Here is a 22,795-nt window from a genome sequence, read left to right on the forward strand (position 1 = left end):
CAGTGCATTCTTTTTTTGTTCTGCTGTATTGTAATCATCTTAGATTATTGGTTTAACAGCACAGGGGGGTTTATTAGATGGTTACTTGTTAGAAGGTTACTTGTTAGTTCAGGACCTCATTATTTCCTGCCTGAACTATTGTAGTAGCCTCCTAACTGGTCACCCCACCTCCAGTCTTGCCCCCTCTCAGATTCTTTCACCATAATATTGCCAGAGTGATTTATGTAAAATATGATTCTGTGTCATTCTTCTGTTTAACAGTAGTTTGCCAGTGATATATAAAATAACATTAAAGAATTTTTGCATGTCGTACTTGTCCCTTTGTAATCTAGACTCTATGTCATTGACCTTCCCTTCCACCTCTCATCATCTTCACACTTTGTGTTAACAATTTACATTTAGAAACCATGTAGCAAACTATTTCATGCTCTAATCCTTTGCGGCTACTATTTGTTTTTTTTATCTTGAATGTTCTTTTTCCTGTTTTTTTTTTTTTTTTTTAAGCTGATTAAATTTTCATCCTTTAAGACCTTTAAGCTTAGGTATCCTCTCATCCAGCATAACTTTTAACTTCCTTCCCTGACTTTTTTCTGAGTAGGACTGAATGACCATCCTCCAAGTTTTTAAATCATGTTTGTTCTTGAACATATCACTGTATTGATCACTTTATATTGCAAATATCTATTCATGTGTTTGTCCTCCTTGTTTTTTTTTTCTTTTTTTTTTTTTTTTTGGTACCAGAGATTAAACCCAGAGTTATTTAACCACTAAGCAACATCCCCAGCCTTTTTTATTTTTTATTTTGAGATAAGGTCTCTCTAAATTGCTTCCCTTTTAAAAGTCCTCAAGACTTTGGTAGTCTCTATCATCAATACAGCATCTGAAAAAGTAAACACTAAATAAATGTTTCTGAAATGAACTAAATAACCCACATTTTAGCAGAGAAAGAGTTTTAAATTGAATTAAAGGTGAAAATTGAGCTCTAGTTACTTCTTTGGGCCCCCTCATTTTAAGATGATGCAAGTATGTACTCTTCCCCAAAGAGGATTTAACTACAAAGAGTTTATTACATTCATTCTAGAGGATTTGTATCTTGGGTTCATGTTTTCCAGTAAAGCAGTAGACATTTATCTGTATTATCTGCATTCTCAGTAGTTCTTCGACTCAAGATTGTTGATAATCCATTCTTTAGGATGTAGATGATAAGTGGTTAGTTTTTACTACTGTGTTGAATTGCTGAGTCTTTAGGCAGGGTGGTTCTCAACTTTACTCATGTGGGTTTACGATTAGATTTTCAAAAGTCTGCTAAGTTAGTTACTACTTCCATCTTCACTTCCATCTTCTAATTTTTTTTTTCTTTTCTGAGTTGCTGGAAGTATTTATTTATTTATTTATTTATTTATTCAGGTACCAGGGATTGAACACAGGGCTCTTCACCACTAAGCCACATCCTCAGCCCTTTCTTGTATTTTATTTAGAGACAGGGTCTTGCTGCATTGCCTAGGACCTCACTGAGTTGCTGAGGCTGGCTTTGAACTCACGATCCTTCTGCCTCAGCCTTTCCAGCTGCTGGGATCACAGGCGTGCCTGGCAGGAGTTTATACTTTTAAACATTATTTTTTCTATAGTTTTAGTGGAGTTTGAAGGAGGTCAGTGTTAGATATGCATGTTCAATCTGCCATCTTTACCAAGAAATTACCAAACGTAATTGGATATGCTTCATTTTATTGGCTTTTAACAAGTTTGTGTGTGTGTGTGTGTGTGTGTGTGTGTGTGTGTGTGTATGTGTGTGAGAGAGAGAGAGAGAGAGAGGGAGGAGAAGAGAGCGTTATGTTCCAAATGACCATTTCATGTACTTTCCTTGACTGTGCAATTAGCCTCAATCACCCCTTCCGGCTTTTAAAAACATTTGCTGTGGCTAGCACATATAGTCCCTATTACCAGGCAGGCTGAGGCAAAAAGATTGGTTGAGTCTAGGTGTTTGAGGCTAGGCTGGGAAATATAGTGAGACTCCATCTCAAATAAACAAACAAAAAGGAAAATCTAAAAATTATTTTTCTTAACTTGTTAAAGTTATTTTAAAGACTCAGCTTATTTTTATTTTTAAAAATTGTGATTAAAAAAATGAATCTGATGGGTATTTAATGTGGAAAAAATTCAAGTATATATAAATAAAAAATCATCTCTCTTTTCACACTTATCTGAGTTCTCAGAGGTAATCATTGTTTATACTTTGATGTTTAGCCTTTTACATTTTTTTCTATGCATTTACAAATTTTAATTTTTTAAATGGAGTAATATTGCATAGTTCTTTTGAGCTTTAGTCTTTTAATTTAACTATGTTTAATGCACATTATTTTATGAAAGTATATATACCTTATTCTGGGAAGTGGTAAAGAATAATTGTGTTAATATTAGAGCTGTGAAGTCTGACTTAAGAATAACGCCTATAGTGCATGTGAAACACTTGTGATAATCATTAGCCACTATTATGGTAATGTTTGTATAGTATTTGCTGTATCCACATTGGCATTTACACTGTTTCTGCTTTTCTATTTCCAAGAAAAATGCTGCAATAAACATCCTATATTAATGCTTATTATTACTTATGCAGTACTTGTAGAGAATAAATTTCTACAAGTGAAATTTTGAATAGAATAGTATTTATAATTTTGGTTTTACAAATTTCCACTCAGAAAATGCTGACCCATTTTATACAACCAGCAGCAGTATATAAACATGTTTCCTTGTCAGTGCCAGCTATATAAATGTTTTAATTTTTTCTCCAGTTTGAAAATTTGGACTGTTCTTAAAAGCCTGAATGTGAAGTATTGCCATTAACCACAAGGTGGGGCTAATTTTCTAAGAATCCGTACACACAGATTAGGATTGATGAACAATTAACAAAGTACAGTCACATACCTCTCTAGGAGGGTTTTTGAGCACAGTTACTCACAAAAAACAACAACAACAAAAAACTATTTCTTCATTCTTAGAGTCCAGTACTCCAAATATGGATTCAGTTTTAAGTCTTATCATAGATTAATTTTTAAAAAATATTTATTTTTTAGTTATACATGGACACAATATTTTATTTTTATGCAGTGCTGAGGATCCAGTGCTGAGGATCGAACCTAGTGCCTCATGCATGGTAGGCGAGCGCTCTACCTCTAAGCCACAACCCCAGCCCCCTTATCATAGATTATTAACATCACAGGCATATAAATGTATAACTGTTATGATGTGATAAACATAGATCATAATGGAAGTACACATAAGGTAGAAACATTGGATTACTTTTCTAAATTCTGAAAGTATTTATTATAATTTACATGCATCTTTGAAGAGTAGTAAAAGTACAAAATGTAATATTTTTCTTTAGTTTGTAAGATACTTCTTTATACTCAGATTTCTAAGACCTCAGTTAAGAGCTATTATTCATTGGTTATATCAGGTAAAATTAAAAAAAAAAATTTAAGGAAGACTAGTGTTTTTCTGCAACCAGAGTATCTTGGTTCAAATTGCTATTTTTTATTGTTCAATCTTGGACATAATGTTTAAACTAATTTTACCTTAGTTTTCTCATCTTTAAAAGGGAAATAATAATAGTCCCTACATTATAGGCTTATTATGAGGATTAGCTGAATGCAGGATATATGTGTCTGAGTGTGTGACTCAGAATAGGACTCAATTTCAAAAGTTATCCTAAATATTAGCTAACAGTGTTGTTAATGCTGTTAGCTTATAGACTGAAACTTGAGTAATTTTTTCTGGATAGTTTTCTAAGCTTATATTAGAAAGTATTTTTCCATTAGTATTTTTTCTAAATATGTACAAAATAATCTTTTAATTTCAAAGCTTTTGTCTTCTGGTATCTGAGATAATAAATGGCATTTACTCATTTCTACTTTCTGTATTCTCACTATATATCAGATGAGGAACAAATCATTATTGTTCAATGTGGAAATTAGTTAGACTACACTTGGTATTTTTCATTTAAATGGTCATATTATCTCTGACCAGGAGAATCAGCACCATCTGAAACTTCTTAGAAATGCAAATTCTTAGACCCCACTCCAGACCTACTAAATTTGAAACAGGAACAGAGCACAATAATTTGTGTGTTAGCAAGCCCTCCTGGTGGTTCTGACTCATACTGAAGTTTAATAACCATTGCTTTAGAAAATAATTGAGGACCTTATGTTGCATTTAGTATATGCCAAGGACTACTAGTCCTACCATCTGATTGATATTACTCTGTTGAAAAGATCATCCATATATTTCTTTTGTTTTCTTTAGAGATGGTGAGGCTTTTAGCAATGATTATTTAATTGTTATGACATGTCTAGAGAATTTTCCTTATATTTTTTAAAGTGCCTCTTGCATTCAGAAGTAGAATTATCTGACCTTGTCTCCCTAATTTTAAAGATATATTTCTGCCAGAATTTAAAATATTTTGCAGGGAATGTATAGTTAGTAAGTGGGATGACATCTAAAGCCAAAACTTTGTTTAAAACATTGTTTATATGTATTTTAATAGAGCAATTTAGAAGGATTTTAAATTCTAATTTGTTGGATACTGCTGTAATAGCATGTGAAAATTAGGTGGGAGAGATAGACTAAATATAAACAGATGGGCTTTAATAGATCCCCAAACTAATTAAAATTGAAATACAAAAATGGCCTGATTCCTAGGCACATGCCTGTAATCCCAGTAACTCAGGAGGCTGAAGCAGGAAGATTGCAGGTTCACGGCTGGACTGAGCAAATTAGTGAGACCTTGTATCAAAAAGGACTTGGATGTAACTCAGTAGTGAAACAACTCTGGGTTGAATCCATATTACTACCCCCAATCAAAAAAGAAAAGAAAGAAAAAGAAAATTGGAGGCTAAAGATCTGGGGATAGAGTTCAGTGGAAGTGTGAGTACTTCACATACACAAGGTTCTGCATTCTATCCTCAGCACCAAACAGCAGGAATGGGGAATGGAATGATGGAGGGAAGGGAAGGAAAGAAAGTGGCTTGGCTAACTAAAATATGTGAAACTGTTACAAGGGTTGTAATAATAGCTCATTATGGATTAATGGGATATAGCCCTGAGAACAGCTGAAATCTTAGGTTGCATTACAGCTGAAATCCTAGGTTGCATTAACTTTGCAACCCATCTAAGATTATGGGAAGTGATAGTCTTCTTGGAATCATAAGTTTCTTGGCATAATACTTATAAAAGGGTAAAGAACTGGAATTCATTTGGAGTAGTACTAAGAATGGTAATAAGGAATGAAACAATAGCACATGAGGTACTGGGAGACTTAGCTTGCCCCAGGTGCAGGAAAGGAACCACCTGAATATGCAGAAGTCTTTTGGGGTTTTTTTGCTCCATCTCCCTGCTTCTGTTTTCTTTGCCCTTTCAACTCCAAAATTTGAAGGCTTGCTGAGTTGAGGGCCTTGAGGTCAGTGGAGTTTTTAGTACATCTCTTTCTATTTATGATCAGGAGGGAAGATTGGGGTAGTTACCCATTCCTGAAAATCATAATCAGATCTTCTCTAGATCAGAACTATTTCTCAAAGTATGAAAATCAAGATAGCTCCAACCTTTACCCCAGACAAGAGAATTAAATTTCAGAACTTTCTCACAGTGAGGACAGAGGAGGTTGTGATGGCACTGAATCTCTTGGTAATGTGAAGAGACCATATCTCCACTGGCTGGCTAAAGCAGGGAGTATCCAAGAGCAATGGTGTCCTTTCTGCTATAGCCCAAGACTATGGTAACAGTCCATACCCATTTCTTCCTTCCTGTCTGAGGGAGAGGAAGAGCCTGAATTTGAAGTATATGTTTTTGTGTACAAGTCTTATTAGGGTATATTTTTTGGAGGAAAATATATTATTTCTTTTATTTCTACATTGCCTGATAATGTAAAAACCCCTGACTACTTTTCACCCATCTGATTATCATAATGCTTAATACATAACTCAGTTACAGCACTTATGTTTCCTTATACATTTTGTTATTGCAAACTAATAGATCATAAGCATTTTGAGGATAGGGCAAAAATTACCTTGTTCCTTATCTTATCCCTACTATGTATAATAGTACATGGTAGATACTCAGTAAATATATGGAATAAATAAATGAATGTAGAATTATGGTTACAGCAGATACTCAGAATTAGAGGATATTTCCAAAATTACCCCATTGTATCATAGTGTCTCTTCCCATCTTTTTTGGTTTCCTCATTGTTGATCCTACCACTTCAAATATTTCTGTTTGCCTGATTACACTGCCAATGTGATACTCTGATTTACTTCTTTCTATCTGTGATCTTTTACTTTCCTGTAATGTTGAATCCAAGGATAGATTTGGTAATCACATTTATCCTGCTTTAGGATTGCCCACACCTCTACATTGCCTTTTATTGGCAGGTAAGATATCAGTTCTCCACTTGCAAATCACAGAATAGACCAGTTCTAATGCTCCCACCACTATCCTTCCTAGCCGTGATATCAGAGGAAATTTCTTTGAAGCTTGGGATTCTGCTGAGATATGTGGAGCTCTGTCCCATCTAATCTGGCTGGCCAGCTTGCAGCTGGAGACATGTACCAGATATACTTTCCAATTCAGTATGTTGACAGCTAGGAGGAATATTTGAGGAGAATGAGGGGAAGAGTCTCCACGTTTCTGATTTGGATAATAAGTAGATTGTGAGGACATTCAAATATAATATGGAGCTCACTTCAGCAGCACATAAGTAAAAAACAAATGTAATAAGGAATTAAAATGGGTGCAAATTTTGAGGGGGAAAACTAATAAATTTAATTATAAGTTTGAGATGTTGAAAGGATTTCAAAATTAGGGAAAACATTAGATTTGAGGGTTTTTTAAACCACAAGAATGAGTGAGATTGTTATGCAAATGATTCAGCATTAGTACTTAACTCAGAATTTAAATGAAGAAGGAAGAGAAACCCATGAAGACAGAAAGTGTTCTGGGAGTAAGAAAAGACAGAAATTGCCCCCTCCCCCAGTAAAAAAGCAAAAACAAAGCATAAAGGGAAACAAAGAAATAAGAAAATTGAAATAATCCGTCTATAATGGCAAATCTTTTGCAGGGTAAGATAAAAACTGAAAACTACCCTTTGGATTTGATAATTTAGGACTCAGAACTGTATTGAGAGCAGTTTCATTTTGAAAAAGAAGGAAAACCTCCTGCCTTGAGGATCAAAAGCAGGATAATAAATAGAAAAGGAATGTGTAGGGAATTCTCATAAGTTTAGAAGAAGAAATAAAAAGTGGTAATTAAATTTGCATAAAGCTAAGAATCCAGGCCTTCTTCCTAATCCTTTAATGCCTGATCAGTCTCTCAAGAGTGGAACTTCTCAGACAGCTAAAACAAGGAACTATAGACTTTATTTATAACCTAGGCCATGGCAGATTCAGAGCTACTAGATGTTCTAGTACTTCACGTATATTTTAATGACATTTATATGTATCACTCTCTGATCAGAGTGTTGTCCCAGATCATGTATCCTAAAATCTTTAGCTCTTTTTCCTTGTTTTCCATTCAAAAAATTTAGTTAGTAAGGTAAATGAATAGTTGACATTTTTATGGGATTAATTTTTAGCCCTGTCTTATAATATTTTTAAAAAACTTAAGTATATGAAAAATGTGTTACTAATAACAAGTTACCTCTCACTTCTCCCTCACAACAAATCATACTACATTATTATAATTATTGTTAGTATACTGATGTTAATTTTCACTGTGTAGTCATTCAGTAAAGTTATTAATGTAACCAGGGCCTTAGCTGTGTTGACATAGTATCTCCCATTGGTACTGATTATAGCCTGGCTAGGAACTCATGACCACATGTATTCACTTTATCTTTCACTTTCAGCTTTTTACTACCAGTAATATTTTGGGACCCTGAAGCTTTTCTCAGCATCAAGGCGCTATCCTCAGTGAATTTGAGAAAAGCAATTTCAGAACATAGGGCAAAAAAGTAGTTTATTGACCTCATAACTCACCACCAAAGCACATGGAGATCCACGCTTCCCCAGTAATTACAGAGTTCTACACCCAGTTTATTACTCTGTTTCCTAACTTTACTATCTATCCAGATCTTGAAAAAACTCAATACCATGTAGGAGGATATATAGAACACAGACTGACTATTGGAACTTTAGTCTTTGGACTTTCCACTGTGATTACCCACTTTCTTGGAATTCTTATTTATTTATTGTTTTTATTTATTTTTTTACTGGTGCATTGTAATTGTGCATAATGTTGGAATTTCTGGTTGCACATTCATACATGCACACACTATAACAATATAATGTGACCAGTGTCCCTACCTAGCACTTCCCCTCTCCTTCACCCCTGCTCTTTTTCCTTTACTGACCTCCCTTTGATTTTTATGAGATCCCTGCCCCGCCCCACACACATACTTTTCTTTTCCTTTTTTCTCTCTAGCTTCCATATGTGAGAGAAAATATATGACCCTTGACTCCAAGTTTGGCTTATTTTGTTTAACATAATTGTCTCAAGTTCCATCCATTTTCCTACAATTTCATTTTTCTGTATAGCTAATAAAACTCCGTTGTGTATATATACCACATTTTCTTTATGCATTTATTCATTGATAAACACTTAGGCTGGTTCCATAGTTTGGCTATTGTCAATTGTGCAGCTATAATATATCACTATAGTGTGTTGACTAATTAGGATAAATACCAAGGAGGTGGTATAGCTGGGTCATATGATGGTTTCATGCCTAGTCTTTTGAGGAACTTCCATACTGCTTTCTATAGTGGTTATACTAACTTACAATCACAAGAAAAGTATAAAAGTTGAACTCTGTTCTTAAAGTCCTTCTAGAGGCCACTTCTAATCTGGATCTCCTTTAGAAATATTCAGCTTGTTATTCTTTTCATACCTGCTGGGTATCATCTTACTAAGCTTACTAGTTTCCACAGAAAGCTGAGAATTAACTGACTGGGATCAAGAAACTACAGATTGAAACAATCACACATTTATTCTTTTTTCTCTACCTGGGAGCTGGGAGCTGCAGCCATCTCACTATTCAAAATAGCCCTGTGCCTCCAAAGCTCAGCATTACTGTAAAATCCTATTATAAAGTAATCATGATCCCTAATGTTCTCTTTGTTAGGCTGACATGTTATATTTCATTTATTTCACTGGGCCTTGTATTTTGTCCCTTTAGACATGTCTTTCATGTTCATTAAACTTGACATTCCCCTTTCCAGTTAATACCACCATCTTCTCAGTTGCCTAAGCCAGAAACCTGTGTGTTATACTTGACTCCTCCCTCTCTAACCCTAAGCAAAATCATTCACTTTGGCTCTTGAATGTCTCAAATGAAAATCCAATTTCCATGCTTATTAGATCTACCCTACTCCAGGCATATTTCATCATTCATCCAGACTTAGTCCCTCTTAAAGTTCTTCAATAATTGTCTTTCGGAGAAAGTCCAGTCTTTAATATGTATTTTATAAGGTATTTTGTAATCTGCTTCATTTCTGAGCTACCTTTCTTAAACTTCATATTCTCTTAGCCCTACCACTTTCAGTTTCTCATGTTTTCATATCCATCCTCACTTCCACACTTTGGTATTGGTAATTCTTTGACATTCCATTTTCTACATCTTGACAAAGTAACTCCTATTCATTCTTTTTTTTTTTTTTTTTTTTTTTTGGTACCAAAGATTGAACCCAGGGGTACTTAACCACTGAACCACATACCTAACCCTTTTTTAATTTTTTATTTTAAGAAAAGATCTCTCTAAGTTGATTAGGGTTTCTCTAAGTTGCTAAAGCTGACTTTAAATTTGGAATCATCCTGCTTCAGCCTCCTTAGCTACTCGTATTCATTCTTTATATGCAGCAAAAATATTACTCCTTTAGAGAATTTTTCCCAGTCCCTGAACTAGATTAGTTGTCCTTGATGCCTACTCCTATTTTTCATATGAAAGCACTTAGTACGTTTTTACTTTAATTATTTGTTAAATCCATAGGCTGTAAGTTCTCTGAGAGATGTTACCCTGATAGCTTGTTTGCTGTTGTGAACTATTTAAAGACAGAATGTATCTCCTTCAGAACTTAGGCTTCCTGTCATCAGTAGTGTTCATATGTTGGCTGATTAACCCCACCCTGGGAATAGAAAGCCTATAAGTCCTTTCCAGTCAGGAGACTGTTTTTCCAAATAGTCAAGTCACAAATATATAGCTTCTTTAAAATACTCTGTAAGTTAATGTAAAAGAATTTCAACCAATTAAAAATATCAAATATTCAGTGAATAATTGTATATAGAGAACCTAAAAGATATTTCTAATTTAGAATATTATAACTGGAAGTTTTGAAATATATGTTCAATTTTGTATTTCTTATAGGTGAAATGAATCAGAAATACAAGGAGCTAAAAAAAAGGGAGGAAAATATGGACAGTAAGTGATGATCTTATAACTATAAAAATGTATTTCAAATTGCTTTTCATTTATACCAAATCAGAGATCCCATTTTAAGAAGACATAATGGCTAATAAATGCAAAATATGAAGAATTATAGAACTTTTTTTCATTTTTAGGAATTTTAAAAGGTATATACACACACACACACACACACACACACATACATGTATGCATGAGGTTTTTTGTTTTGTTTTGTTTTAATGGAGATAGCTTCTAAAACTAGTATTTACATTTGTAATTTATAGAGGGAGCTATAGACCACTTATTGTTTGAATGTTGAATGTCTAGAGAGAGAGAATTTTAAAATATTTTTCAGTTTTCAGTGGACACAACATCTTTATTTTATTTTTATGTGGTGCTGAGGATTGAACCCAGCGCCCCACGCATGCCAGGTGAGTGCATTACCGCTTGAGCCACATCCCCAGCCCTTGAATGTCTTCTTATACATGACTATGTCCACCTTCATATCTTTCACTTTTATACAGCTTTTTATGATGTCTCAATTATTAGCCCTCACCTCTGTTCTTTTTACTTGTTTCTGTTACCAACTATAACTTTAGTGGTCTTTGGTTAGAGTTTTTCCTTCACTTTTTTTTTAATCTTAGCTTTATAAATAGATCTTAAATTAAACTTTGTATATTTATAAAATATGTAATTATCTACTACCAGTTTCCTTTTTTAATTATCATTTTGCTAATATCTGAAGTTGTTTAGGTCTGATGTCAATTGTTACCTTCATGGATACTTTCTACAATATGGCAATTATCAATTCTGATTTCACAATAACTCAATTTCTTTACAGTCTCAGCAAGTACCAAAAATTATTTCAAAATTAATTCCTTACTTTCTTTATTTTTTTTAAGTGCTTTTTAGTAGAGAAGTAGGTGTAAGATCAAGGAATGATGTGTCACAGCTCTATATGTTGGAAATAGTGTGGCATCTGACATTTAGATGTATCTTAATAAATATTCACCTACTAAATGTTTAATGAATGAATTAAAAGAATTCCTGTGTTCCAGAATCTTAAAAATTGCAAGGCACTTCAGATTTCTTCCTAAGTGTTTATTATAGTTTGTTTTCCTAACAAAATAACCTCTGACAGACATTATTATGTGAAAAAAACCCAAATGATTATTTAATATATGACTGATATAGAAGCAGGCTATTTGTAGCTAAGATCTCTAGTTAAATGTTGAAGGTAGGGCATAAATAATAGTTGTTTTTTTTTTTAATGTTGATTATGGTCTCTGACAACCATATTCATTAAAAAAAAGTTTTGTTAAAGACTGTTTTGATTAAAAAATATATTAAATGTTTAAGTAGAAAAAAGTGTAATAGAAAGATAGACCATATGTTTATCTCATATTAATAGTAAAATTTTTAACTAATTTTTTTTTTTTTTACTTTTCAAAAGTTCCGTAGGAACTCTTGAAGAGTATAAGTAAGAGCAAAATTATATGCTAGTTCTGTATTAGAAAGGTAAAGGGATGATTTCCTAGACTATTTATTTAATCTGAATGAATTACTAAATTTATTTTGAGATTAATCTAACCTAAGTAAAATATACATTTTTAGATAAAATAGGTATTTAGTAATATTAATTTCATAAAGCCAATGGCCAATTATAGGTGTTAAAAATTATAGATGTATCAAGGAGAACCTATGTAAAACAGATGTTTTCTGATTTTTATTTTATTTTTACTGTTTCTTTTGAGCCTTTATTTTTAACTTCCTAGTTTACTCATATCAAGTTTATAACAACAGGCTTTAAAATTTTGAAAGTTTGTAGAAATGTTCTTATTGAGTAATTATCCTTTAGTTAATAAAAAATTAAGCAGTGGTAGTTTAAAATTTATATTTGTTTTGAATTTCTAAAATGTATTTTAATTTTAAAGACCTAAAAATCAGGGTTTATATAGTGTTAACTATATACAGCAATATTCTCTCTTATCATATTTTTCATCTGTCAGCTTTTATAGAGACTTTTGAGGAAACTAAGAATCAGGAACTGGAAAGGAAGGCACAGATAGAAGCCAACATTGTTGCGCTTCTGGAGCATTGTAGTCGGGTAAGTACCATGAGTGTTTTTGTGTCTCCATTATTTTCACTGTGATTAACTTTCCAAATACAAAAATGGAAGGCTCATATTATGTCTGCTCACTTAAACTATTTCCTTTATATTCCTTTGCTTGCTATTTTATTTATTTAATTTATTAATTTTTATCTTTCTAGCAAAGTCTTAGCTAATTAGGCAATAGGAGAAAAGAATGAAATATGTATAATATCAGTATTCAGCAATAAGTGAGGCACTTATTAAAGTAATAAGATTTTTTTTCTTCCCTGTTTTATTTGAAGTAGTAGAAAAACTTGGAAAATTTCAAAACCTAAACATTATGTGGAAAATGTTAATATACTTTACATTGTAATTTTCATTATAAATAGAGTTTTTTCTTCTAGATATACCCAATGAGTATCTTGAATTATCAAAATAGTTTATTGAACATCTGATATGTGTGATACTATTATAGGAAAGTCCCTGATCCCTTTTCAATATTTTTAGTTTTAAGACTACAATCAGTTCGTAAAATAGGGTAGTTTATTTTTTTCTACAGTGAAATAAAGTAAATTTAAAAATTGAGTTTATTGCCTATTTTGAGAGATTTCGAATTTCTCTGCAATATCAAAATTATATGATGTATTTAAAAAAATAATACTAATGAAAGCATCCCATTCTTCCACAGTATTTCTCAGTGGTTTTTATTGAAGAGTTAATTCAGTGGAATTTTTCCTATTTTTATTTATAAATATAGAATATAAATCGTATGAAACAGATATCATCTATCACCAATCAAGAGTTAAAGATGATGCAAGATGACCTTAATTTTAAATCTACTGAAATGCAGAAATCACAAAGTACAGCTAGGAATTTGACTTCAGGTAAGAAACTGGCCTAGACTTTATATTCTTTTTTTATTTGTTTTTGTAACACATCGGAACTTTTTTTTATTGATGTTATTCTCTCTGTTTTTGAAAATCTCATTGAGGAAGGGTATAAAATATATCAATGTTATATATAAAATATATCAATGTTATTCTCTTTGACTTCTTTGGAAATTGTTGAGGAAATATATTATTTAGAATTGTCTATTACTTCAATCACTTGTGGTCTCATAATTTTATATGACTTTTTTTTATCAACTTACTAGTATTACATTAGTATATTCTCATTCATATAACAACATTTATTAAACATAGACCATCCTATACTTAACGATAGTTTGACTTATAATTTTCTTTTGACTTTACTGTGGTACTAAAGCAAAACGTATTCAGTAAAAACTCTTTTGAAGTTTGGATTTTGATATTTTTCTTGGCTAATGATAATATAGTGTGATATTCCCTTACAGTGCTGGACAGCAGCAATGAGCCACGGGTTCCAGTTAGCAATGCAATCAGTAGGGTCAACAACCAGAATTTTACATTGTACTGTGTTGCTAAGTATAAGGTTCAGTAGGTTAGGTATCTTAAGTACATTTTTAACTTCTTTTCAAAATGGGTTTATTTGGAAGTAATCTCATTGTCAGTCAAGAAACATCTGTACTTCCTCCTTGTCTATGCTGTGTCCTGGGAAATATCAAAGTTAAAGCTGGATGCTAAAGTGGTAAGAACACATTTTTATCAGTAATGAAGTAATAATGCAGTAAAGAAAGGATCCAGTGTGAATTAAATTTAACTTCAATTTCTACAAAGATGACTGGGAATTTTAGGGAAAAAAAGATGCAGGACCTGTCTGCTTGTTCCCCATCCCTGAGGGTTCATTAGAATAGGGAATTGAAAAAACAACAATCTTTGGTCAGCATAACTGTTGATTAAGCCAATTGTCAATTAACCCATTTAGGCTTCTATAGAGACTCTGACTTTCCTAATGATTACACTTCAAAGGAATGGCTTTCAGATCCTTGAGAAAGACACTTCTGAGTTGTAATGATGTGTATACAACTCAGAGGGATTGAGGATGGTTTCCCATTTGTAAGCCTTTTTTAGTAAATGTTCTAAGACAGGTGCTCAGGGGACTATTGTCAGATATCAGAACAAACAGTAAATTCTTTGGGCAATGTTGGGTTTTCTCAGGCATGCACTTTAAGGGGTCATCCTAGTAATGCAGCCATAAGATGTTAGAACTATGTTAGTGTTTGTGTAAATCTTTTAATCTGGGGGGGGGGGAGAAAGAATTAGTAAATGTGTTGCAAGTCTGGAGTTTTTATAGGCCAAGAATAAGGTCTATTTGAGAAAGGCTCAAAAAAGCCCGAATAGAGTTTGGTCAGTGAGAGAATAATTAGGGCAATTGTCCTAGAAGGGATGATGCTTAATTTAAATAGATTCAGCTAGGCTCAGTAGCATGCAACTATGGCAGCACTGTCCAAGAAAAATATAATGCCAACTACATAATTAAAATTTTCTTGTAGCCATGTTTTAAAAAGTAAAATGAGACAGGTGAATTTTACTAATATATTTACCTCAGTGTATCCATGGCATCATCATTTCACCTATATATAATCTGTATTAATATTACTATTAGTGAGATATTTTATACTCAAATGTTTTAATTCAGTCTAGACACATTTCAAGTGTACAAAAGTCATAAGTGACTAATGGCTGTCTTTGGGATGGGGCAAGTAGAGATTAGAAACATACAAAGGTCAGCTTAAAGAGGCTGGGATAAAATCATGTAAAAACTGTATGAAATCTAACTACAGTGTTTCTTATATTGGTATATGGTGAATTTGAGTTAGCTACATTTTTGTCTACTTAGACTTAATCTGGCAATTAGTGAGATTATAGGAAATAAAGATTTAATTTTTGTCAATTCAGTTTAAAGATTCTTGAAATCGAATGAACCCCACAGTACTTTATCTGGATTCCCAAAATCTAAAAAGATCTCGACAAACAAAATCAAACCTGACCTGAATTGACATGAGACTATGTGTTGTCTTTAATTATCCCACTTTATATGACTCTTTATTTTAGAAATATTAACTCAGTGACTGGGTGCTGCATCAGATCCTGCTATAGAAGTTATAATTAGTATGTGCATATATTACTTTTCTAAAATCCAAAGAATTCTAATTTCTGAAAATAACTGCCCAGGAGTTTTAGAAAAGGGATTATGGACCTATAAATGCATACTGAATGATCATAGTATACCTTTGAATTAAGACTTATAAGTAAATAGTTGCTATTATTCTGTATAGTTAAGTGTATTTTATGCCAAGATTTTTTTGCCATAGTTTTTTTTTTATATCTGAATTACATGCCAAGTAACCGCAGGAAGTACATACTAACCTTGTTTCATATCCACTATTGGTTTGACTCTAAGTATGTTTTTCATCATGGTAAAAACACATAACAAAAATTTAACATCTTAACCATTTTAAGTGTACAGCATGGTAGTGTAAATTATATGAATATTATTATACAATAGAACTCTAGAACTTTTTCATCTTGAAAACTTCATACCCATGAAACAACTCTCCCCTATCCCCTGGCCATCACAATTCTACCTCTGTTTCTGTGTTTAAGTACTTTAAATACCTCATATCAGTGAATTATTTTTACTTCTTTTGGATATGTGTGCCTATTTTAAAATTTTTACTTCCTTTTTGTCTATAAATTAAGGAATTTTATATTTTGCTCCATCTAGAAAACCTCTGTTTTGTGATTTTTACCATAGTGCTTAAGTTTTTCATTTCTCTAAGGTCAATATTAATTCAACGTATTTTTTTCCTATTTTAAGCTGACTTTGTACAATAGCTGTTGAGAAACACAGATTTCATAAAAGCAAGTAATCAATAACAGGAAATAAATTCAATGATAAGGACTTTGTATTCCTTGAATACTTTTATACTTAAAACAAAAAAAGCAAGAATTATTTTTTTCTTCCAAGATATATAGTTGAAAAAGATTGAGAACTGGCTTTAATAGAATAAAAATCTAGTTTATTACTATTTTAAAGATTTTGCTGGAAGTTTTTCTTATTAGCAGTTAAATTCTCTTATCCCCAAATTAATGTCATTTTTGAGTAATTTTTGTGCTAATTTGAACCAAACATATAATTATTCTTCCTTTCCTTCCCCTTATGTCATCCTCCACCTCAAGAAATTCCTTGTATGTAAAAATCACCAAAGGACATTTATAATATTTTTGTTCACCTTTCAGATATATAGTACATTTTGTATCCCCCTTTTGTGAATTGCCTCCCTTTCTATCCTTGAGGTTATAGTTGAGATTTGCCTGATTTTCTTAGTGTACATCATGATTTTTAATGGAGCAGTATTGTTCCCAAAGTGGGTAACATTACTTCTTGGGGACAAGTGAAAAAAAACAGATAAACAACACATCTAGGATATAAAATCTTAAGGAGAGTAATGTACAGGGGGCTTGAAAATGCTCCTTAAGGTAGGCTGATAATGAAAGAAAAAGAAGTCAGGAAGGTCGGGAAACACTGATGTACCAGTTGAGTAAAGAGGCAAGGAGTCTGTCAGCCGTGGTTTTTATTTATATTTTTGGAAAGGAAACTCCAGGGAGTAAACAAATGTGCTGAGGGCACAATATTTCAGAAACATTTCCCCAGGTCAAAGTGGTTCCTTCTGAGATTTTGCTACTATGTACACACTGCTTGGTAAACTTTGCAACTTCATAGCATATCAGAAGGAACTAGACTGCATCCTTTTCCTGTCTTTTCCCTTGGAGAAGCTTTTAGCTTTTCATGAGGACCTGTTGTTAAAGGAAGATAAACTTTACCCTATACCAACCAACCATTTTCTCCTTTTCTCTAGAGAAATTAGTTTGTATAATTCTTAAATAATTTCAGTAGTATATATTCAAATTACATTTGCAGGTATATAACTGTTGACTTCAGTCAAAATACCTAGAAAATAAGCACATTTCTTATTTAGAGCATTTACCCATTAAATCCTAAGTTTTCAATTATACAGATATCTTAACAAAATTGACATAGGTATATTAAAATAGACTTGCAATCATAATCTGGAAATTATATATTGTTTTATGAACTAATATAATTTTATAATTGTATTATAAGTTTATGCTATGTAATATGTTATACATTATATGCTATATTTAAATTTTTATAGTGTTCAACATCTGAGACAAGGGTACAAAATAGTTAAAACACTGTACATCTTAGTGATTTGTTCAGTACTTTGAGTCTCATTGTAACATTTCCAACCTTAGTAGAGATAAGAATCCAGTAGAACTCTTTGCCACAACATTAAGACCTGTTATATTTATATTTGTTTGTATGTATACATATATGTATATTTTAATAATGTGTGTCAATATGTTTGAACTTTAAAACTCTTAAGAGGGAATAAAAGAAACATTCAAGAAAATACTGCTTTAATTATACCAACTTTAAAAGATTTGGTTATATAACACCCCCCCTTTTTTTTAATCAGTGACTTTGAAGCACTATTTTTTACTATGAATATTCATTTAATAGGACTATTAGATGCTATTTAATATTCAACATATTGGATTCGGTAATTTGTTTAGGGGTCCCTGCTTTCTTGCCTCTAGACTTTATACCCATTGATTGTTTTCTCTGGAACATTTTAACCTTTGTTTGGTTGATTACTAATCCCTCATAAATGTGCTTATTTTCTAAGTATTTTGACTGAAGTCAACATTTTTACCTTTGTTTGGCTGATTACTAATCCCTACTGCTTCAGTTAAAAGGCCTGTCTCAAGAGAGTAGTCTTGACCCTGTCACATGTGCTTATGGCACCCTGTATTTTTACTCTTTTCATAGTCATTTAGCTTATTGTAAATATTTATCTAATTGCCTGGTTCTACCTCTAGAAAATAGCTCTTTGAATTTAAACTGATCTCTAGAGTATCCTTATTATTTGGCATTTAATAGATGCTCAGTACTTCTGAATAAAAGAATGACATGTACATGTATGGGTATAGGCAGTTCTCATTTTTCATGGCTTTCATATTTGTGAATTTTCCTGTTCACTTAAATTAATTTGAAACTCCAAATCAACACTTGGCAGCATTTTTACAGCTCTTCATGGACATATACAGAGTGGTGAAAATTTGAACAGCCCAATATTCACTTTCCCTATAGAGGTTGAAAAAGGCAACTAACTGTATGACTTCTTATTCTCAGGTCTTGTGCTGTAAACAAGTTTCATTTTTGGCTAGGTATTTAGTGCCAGTAAAAAAATTCTTTTCACATTTTTGTGCTTCTCTATGGTGATCAAGCTATTAAAAACGCCTCTAAGCAAAGTACTGATATGCTATCTGGTGTTCCTAAGGGCATGAAAGCTGTTATGTGCCTTATGGACAAAATGTATATTACACAAGCTTCATTCACATGTAGCTGTTGTCCATGAATTCATTGTTAAGAAATCACCAACTTGTGTAGAATAGCGTGTTTAAACAGAAACACACATAAAATAAGATTGTTTATTTGTCAGCTGACAAAAGTGTTGTGACCACAGACTAGCAGGAACCCAATGCTGTATTTCTCCAAGGAGCAATCTGTTTGCTAACTCATTGGTCATAGTGAATTTATAGAAATTATAGCAAACAGTGAAAATTGAAAAAAAATTATATATGTATAGTTATAAAATTGTTTTCAAATATATATCATTTTATAACTTGATTTTTTAAATGTAACTGGATATATCATAACCCTATTAAAAATAAGAGATGTTTATATCATAGTATTTATATTACTTAACACACACAAAACTTATATATGTTTTTATGTTTATATGAGCATGGAGGCAGATATGGCTAAATTAACAGGCTAAATTGGTTGCCAAAGCTTCATTTCTCCCCTCTCCCGTTAAGTTATATGGTCTCAAGAGTCACAGTGAGCATGTTTTTATTTTGCAGATACTCTCATACAACACGATTTTTAATTATTGTGTTGTATTTTCTTATATGAAAGGAATAAAATTTTGATGAATTATGACATTAAATTTTTATGTTTCAGGGGCTGGAGTTGTGGCCCAGTGGTACAACACTTGCCTGGCATGTGTGAGACCCTGGGTTCGATCCTCAGCACCACATATAAATAAAGAAAAGAAAAGATCCACTTACAACTAAAAAATATTTTTTAAAAATCAAGATGAGATTTTTTTAAAAAATTATGTTTCAGACAGTCAACGTCTACAATTGGATCTACAGAAAATGGAGCTTCTGGAAAGTAAGATGACTGAGGAACAACAGTCTCTAAAAAGCAAAATTAAGCAAATGACAGCTGATCTGGAGACATATAATGATTTGCCAGCTTTAAAATCATCAGGTGAAGAAAAGAAAAAGGTAAATGGTAACCAAGTCTTAAAAAATTATAATTCAAATTTTTTCTTGATTGATTAATGTATATGTAGTTTATAGAACTTTTTCAGTTGATTTTTTGACATATAAGCTAGTATTTGACATATAGCTCTTTGAATTTAAACTGATCTCTAGTGTATCCTGAGAACAAGTTGAGAACATTTACATATGTAGTAGGAATTTAGAGTGACTTAAAGTTTTAAACAAAAGAAAAAAGTTCAAAAACAGTACAAGCTACTAGTTAATACAGAGCATTTCAAGAGATGTGAACTTTGTTAAATATAGGTTTGATGTAACATATTCTTACTTTAAATTTGTTAGTGTCTTTCCATTGCCATTTTCATTAATTTAAAGTAAATTTTATAGGATAGGGACAGATATGGAAATATTAACTGAGTTATTTTAACAGAATCAATATCAATATAGCTTATTTTAACTCAAAGGATATTTTTGCAAACATGTTTTAGAGTAATTTTAGCCTTGGTAGAATTTTACCATAATATAATAACTGAAGTTATTTGAGTCAAATGAGATTTATATTGGCTTACTGGATATTCACTGTAGCCTCTTACTTCTATTTGAATCTATAGAAATTACATCAGGAGAGAACAGTGCTATCAACCCGCAGAAATGCCTTTAAGAAAATAATGGAAAAGCTAAACAAAGAATATGAAACATTGAAAACACAATTGCAAGAAAATGAGACACATGCTCAGGTAAAACAAAATTTTAAAATGATTTTGGAATTCACTTCTCCTTTTAGGCTATCTGTCCTATTCTTTTGGTTCACATCTCTAATTATTTACAAAGGATGCACAGACATAACTGTAGCCCATTTTCTTGTCACTCGCCTTCTTGGTAATTACCCGAAGAGTAATTACCAAGAAGTCTTCTAGACTGTGAGCTCTGAGAGAGAAGAGACTATGTCTGTGTCATTCACTTTATCTTCAACACTGTACAATTAGCTTTCACACAGGTGTGATATTCAGTAAGTATTTTTTGAATGACTGAATGAAGCATTGTGTATCATATACAAAACTAGTAAATATGGTCAGAAAAGGATTAGTTGTTTTCATATCGAGTCTGTATTAGCAATTTGCACTAACATACTGGATACGTTAAAAATATCCTCTTTTATACATTAATATGATTAGGGTGGAGAAAATGTCACTTTACTTTCCTACTATCCAGATACAACCCTTATTAACATTTTGATGTATAATCCTTGAGACTTTTTTCCCTTAGCATTCATGCATTCATATCAATTATATTGTTTTTAAAAAGTAAAATCTTTGTGTGCATATGGTCTTTAAACATTTTCTTACTTAAAAGTGTACAGACTTTTCATTTTTATGACATTTTTATAATAAGCAATTCTATTGTATAGGTATACTATTTAAAAAAAACAATGTACCTTATATTCTTGAAAGAAGTAGTCTCATAAAAGTTTTCCACAACTACTAAAAGTTTAGAAATCACTAATTTGCATAATTCAGATTTACTTTTCAGTTATTCTATCTCTACTTCATATTCAAACCTAGATAAAGATTTGGAAGTGACAAAATTAGCTTGTTTCAAGTGGAAATGTGTGCTAGAGAAGAAACATAAAGAAAATGTTTGTGAGGTCATTGTCTTATCTCAGATGGCTCTTAGAAAAAAAATGCTGTATTTTTTATCCCTTCTTGGTCCTCCTGTTTCTTTGAATTGATGATTTAAGGTGGAAAACACTTGACAAATGCCATTTTTTAGAGTCAATCAGTGGCTACCTTGTTTATTGCCACATTAAGTGCTAATTACTATCCCCATATATTGCTTATTCCGAAATTATAACAGATACTACAATATTAAATCCTTGTCTGTATTATTTGTTGTCATTTGTGACTCCCAGCTGATCAAATCAAATCCTGGTATCCCATCTTTTATAATTATTTCTTAAAAATTGTTTTTTTAACATCTATAAATAATTATATATAAGAAGCTATTTAAATAAATTATAGCGAAAAAAACCCCAGATTTTCATGACTTAAGCTTCATGATGTCCTTGGATATTTAAAGAAAAGACAATAATATAGATCTATAATAAAAAAGGAATTTGACCACCTGACCATTACTTTACTATCATTATTTGTGTAACACTTAAGAGGTCCATTGGTATAAGAAGGCCACTTCTTTGTATGAAACAAAGAGAAAAAGTCTGGTACTTGACTTTGCAAAAGGTTATTAAAGATTTACTGCCAAAAAGTGCTGACTGCTTCCTTAAGACTATCTTAACTTCAAGGTTCTATTTGGGAGCAATAGTTCTGATTTAATAGTATTAATTTATAGCACATATAGTTCACATAATTAATTAGTTATAAATCATCTTAATATCTAGATTTATCTCTTTGAGGAAGCAGTAGGATGGGTGCTACATCAAGACTGAAATTAGACCCTGAAAACAATCTTAACAGAGGGTAGAAACTCTTTTTTAAAGCTGCTTTAGTTACCATACTTTTAAAAATGTTCATTACTTCTTTGAAATATCCAGGCAGAATTTTTTTTATTGTTTCATTTTTCAGACAGTCTTTTTCTTAGGAAAAACTATGCATCTTAAAAAAGAAAGACTATAACCCAGAGTTACAAGGTTAATTAAATCAGAAAAACAATTTAATTCTATAACAGTGAAATTGTCTTCTGAGGAAGCAACCATCAATATAATATCCACATTAGCTTCCTGTTGATGCAGAAATTATTGTACCAGTGCCAACTTTTTGCAAACCCTCTTATAATCTTCACACTGCAGCTCTACTCTTATCACAGCTTGTGAAATTAGACAGGAAATTTAACCCTGGAAATAAGGAAGTTTTTCCTATATAGCTGAACCTTTGACAGTGTTAGACTATATATTACTCCATGGCATTAGACTTCCAGATTTCAAGGAGAGATTCTCACCGTGTCCCT

The 22,795-nt window shown here is 32.1% G+C and overlaps 1 protein-coding gene across 1 annotated transcript in view; it reads left to right on the plus strand.

Moving 5' to 3' along the window:
* The window catches only part of Ift74 (intraflagellar transport 74), a 71,732-nt gene that overhangs the window by 46,723 nt on the left and 2,214 nt on the right, over nucleotides 1–22,795 (plus strand). Inside the window, exons 14-18 of the mRNA XM_005334189.5 lie at nucleotides 10,406–10,459; nucleotides 12,454–12,551; nucleotides 13,294–13,420; nucleotides 19,677–19,840; nucleotides 20,446–20,571. Coding sequence (XP_005334246.1) covers nucleotides 10,406–10,459; nucleotides 12,454–12,551; nucleotides 13,294–13,420; nucleotides 19,677–19,840; nucleotides 20,446–20,571 — 569 coding nt within the window. The remainder of the gene's footprint in view (nucleotides 1–10,405; nucleotides 10,460–12,453; nucleotides 12,552–13,293; nucleotides 13,421–19,676; nucleotides 19,841–20,445; nucleotides 20,572–22,795) is intronic.

Source organism: Ictidomys tridecemlineatus, chromosome 4 (assembly GCF_052094955.1).
Source record: "Ictidomys tridecemlineatus isolate mIctTri1 chromosome 4, mIctTri1.hap1, whole genome shotgun sequence".
Lineage (NCBI taxonomy): Eukaryota > Metazoa > Chordata > Mammalia > Rodentia > Sciuridae > Ictidomys > Ictidomys tridecemlineatus.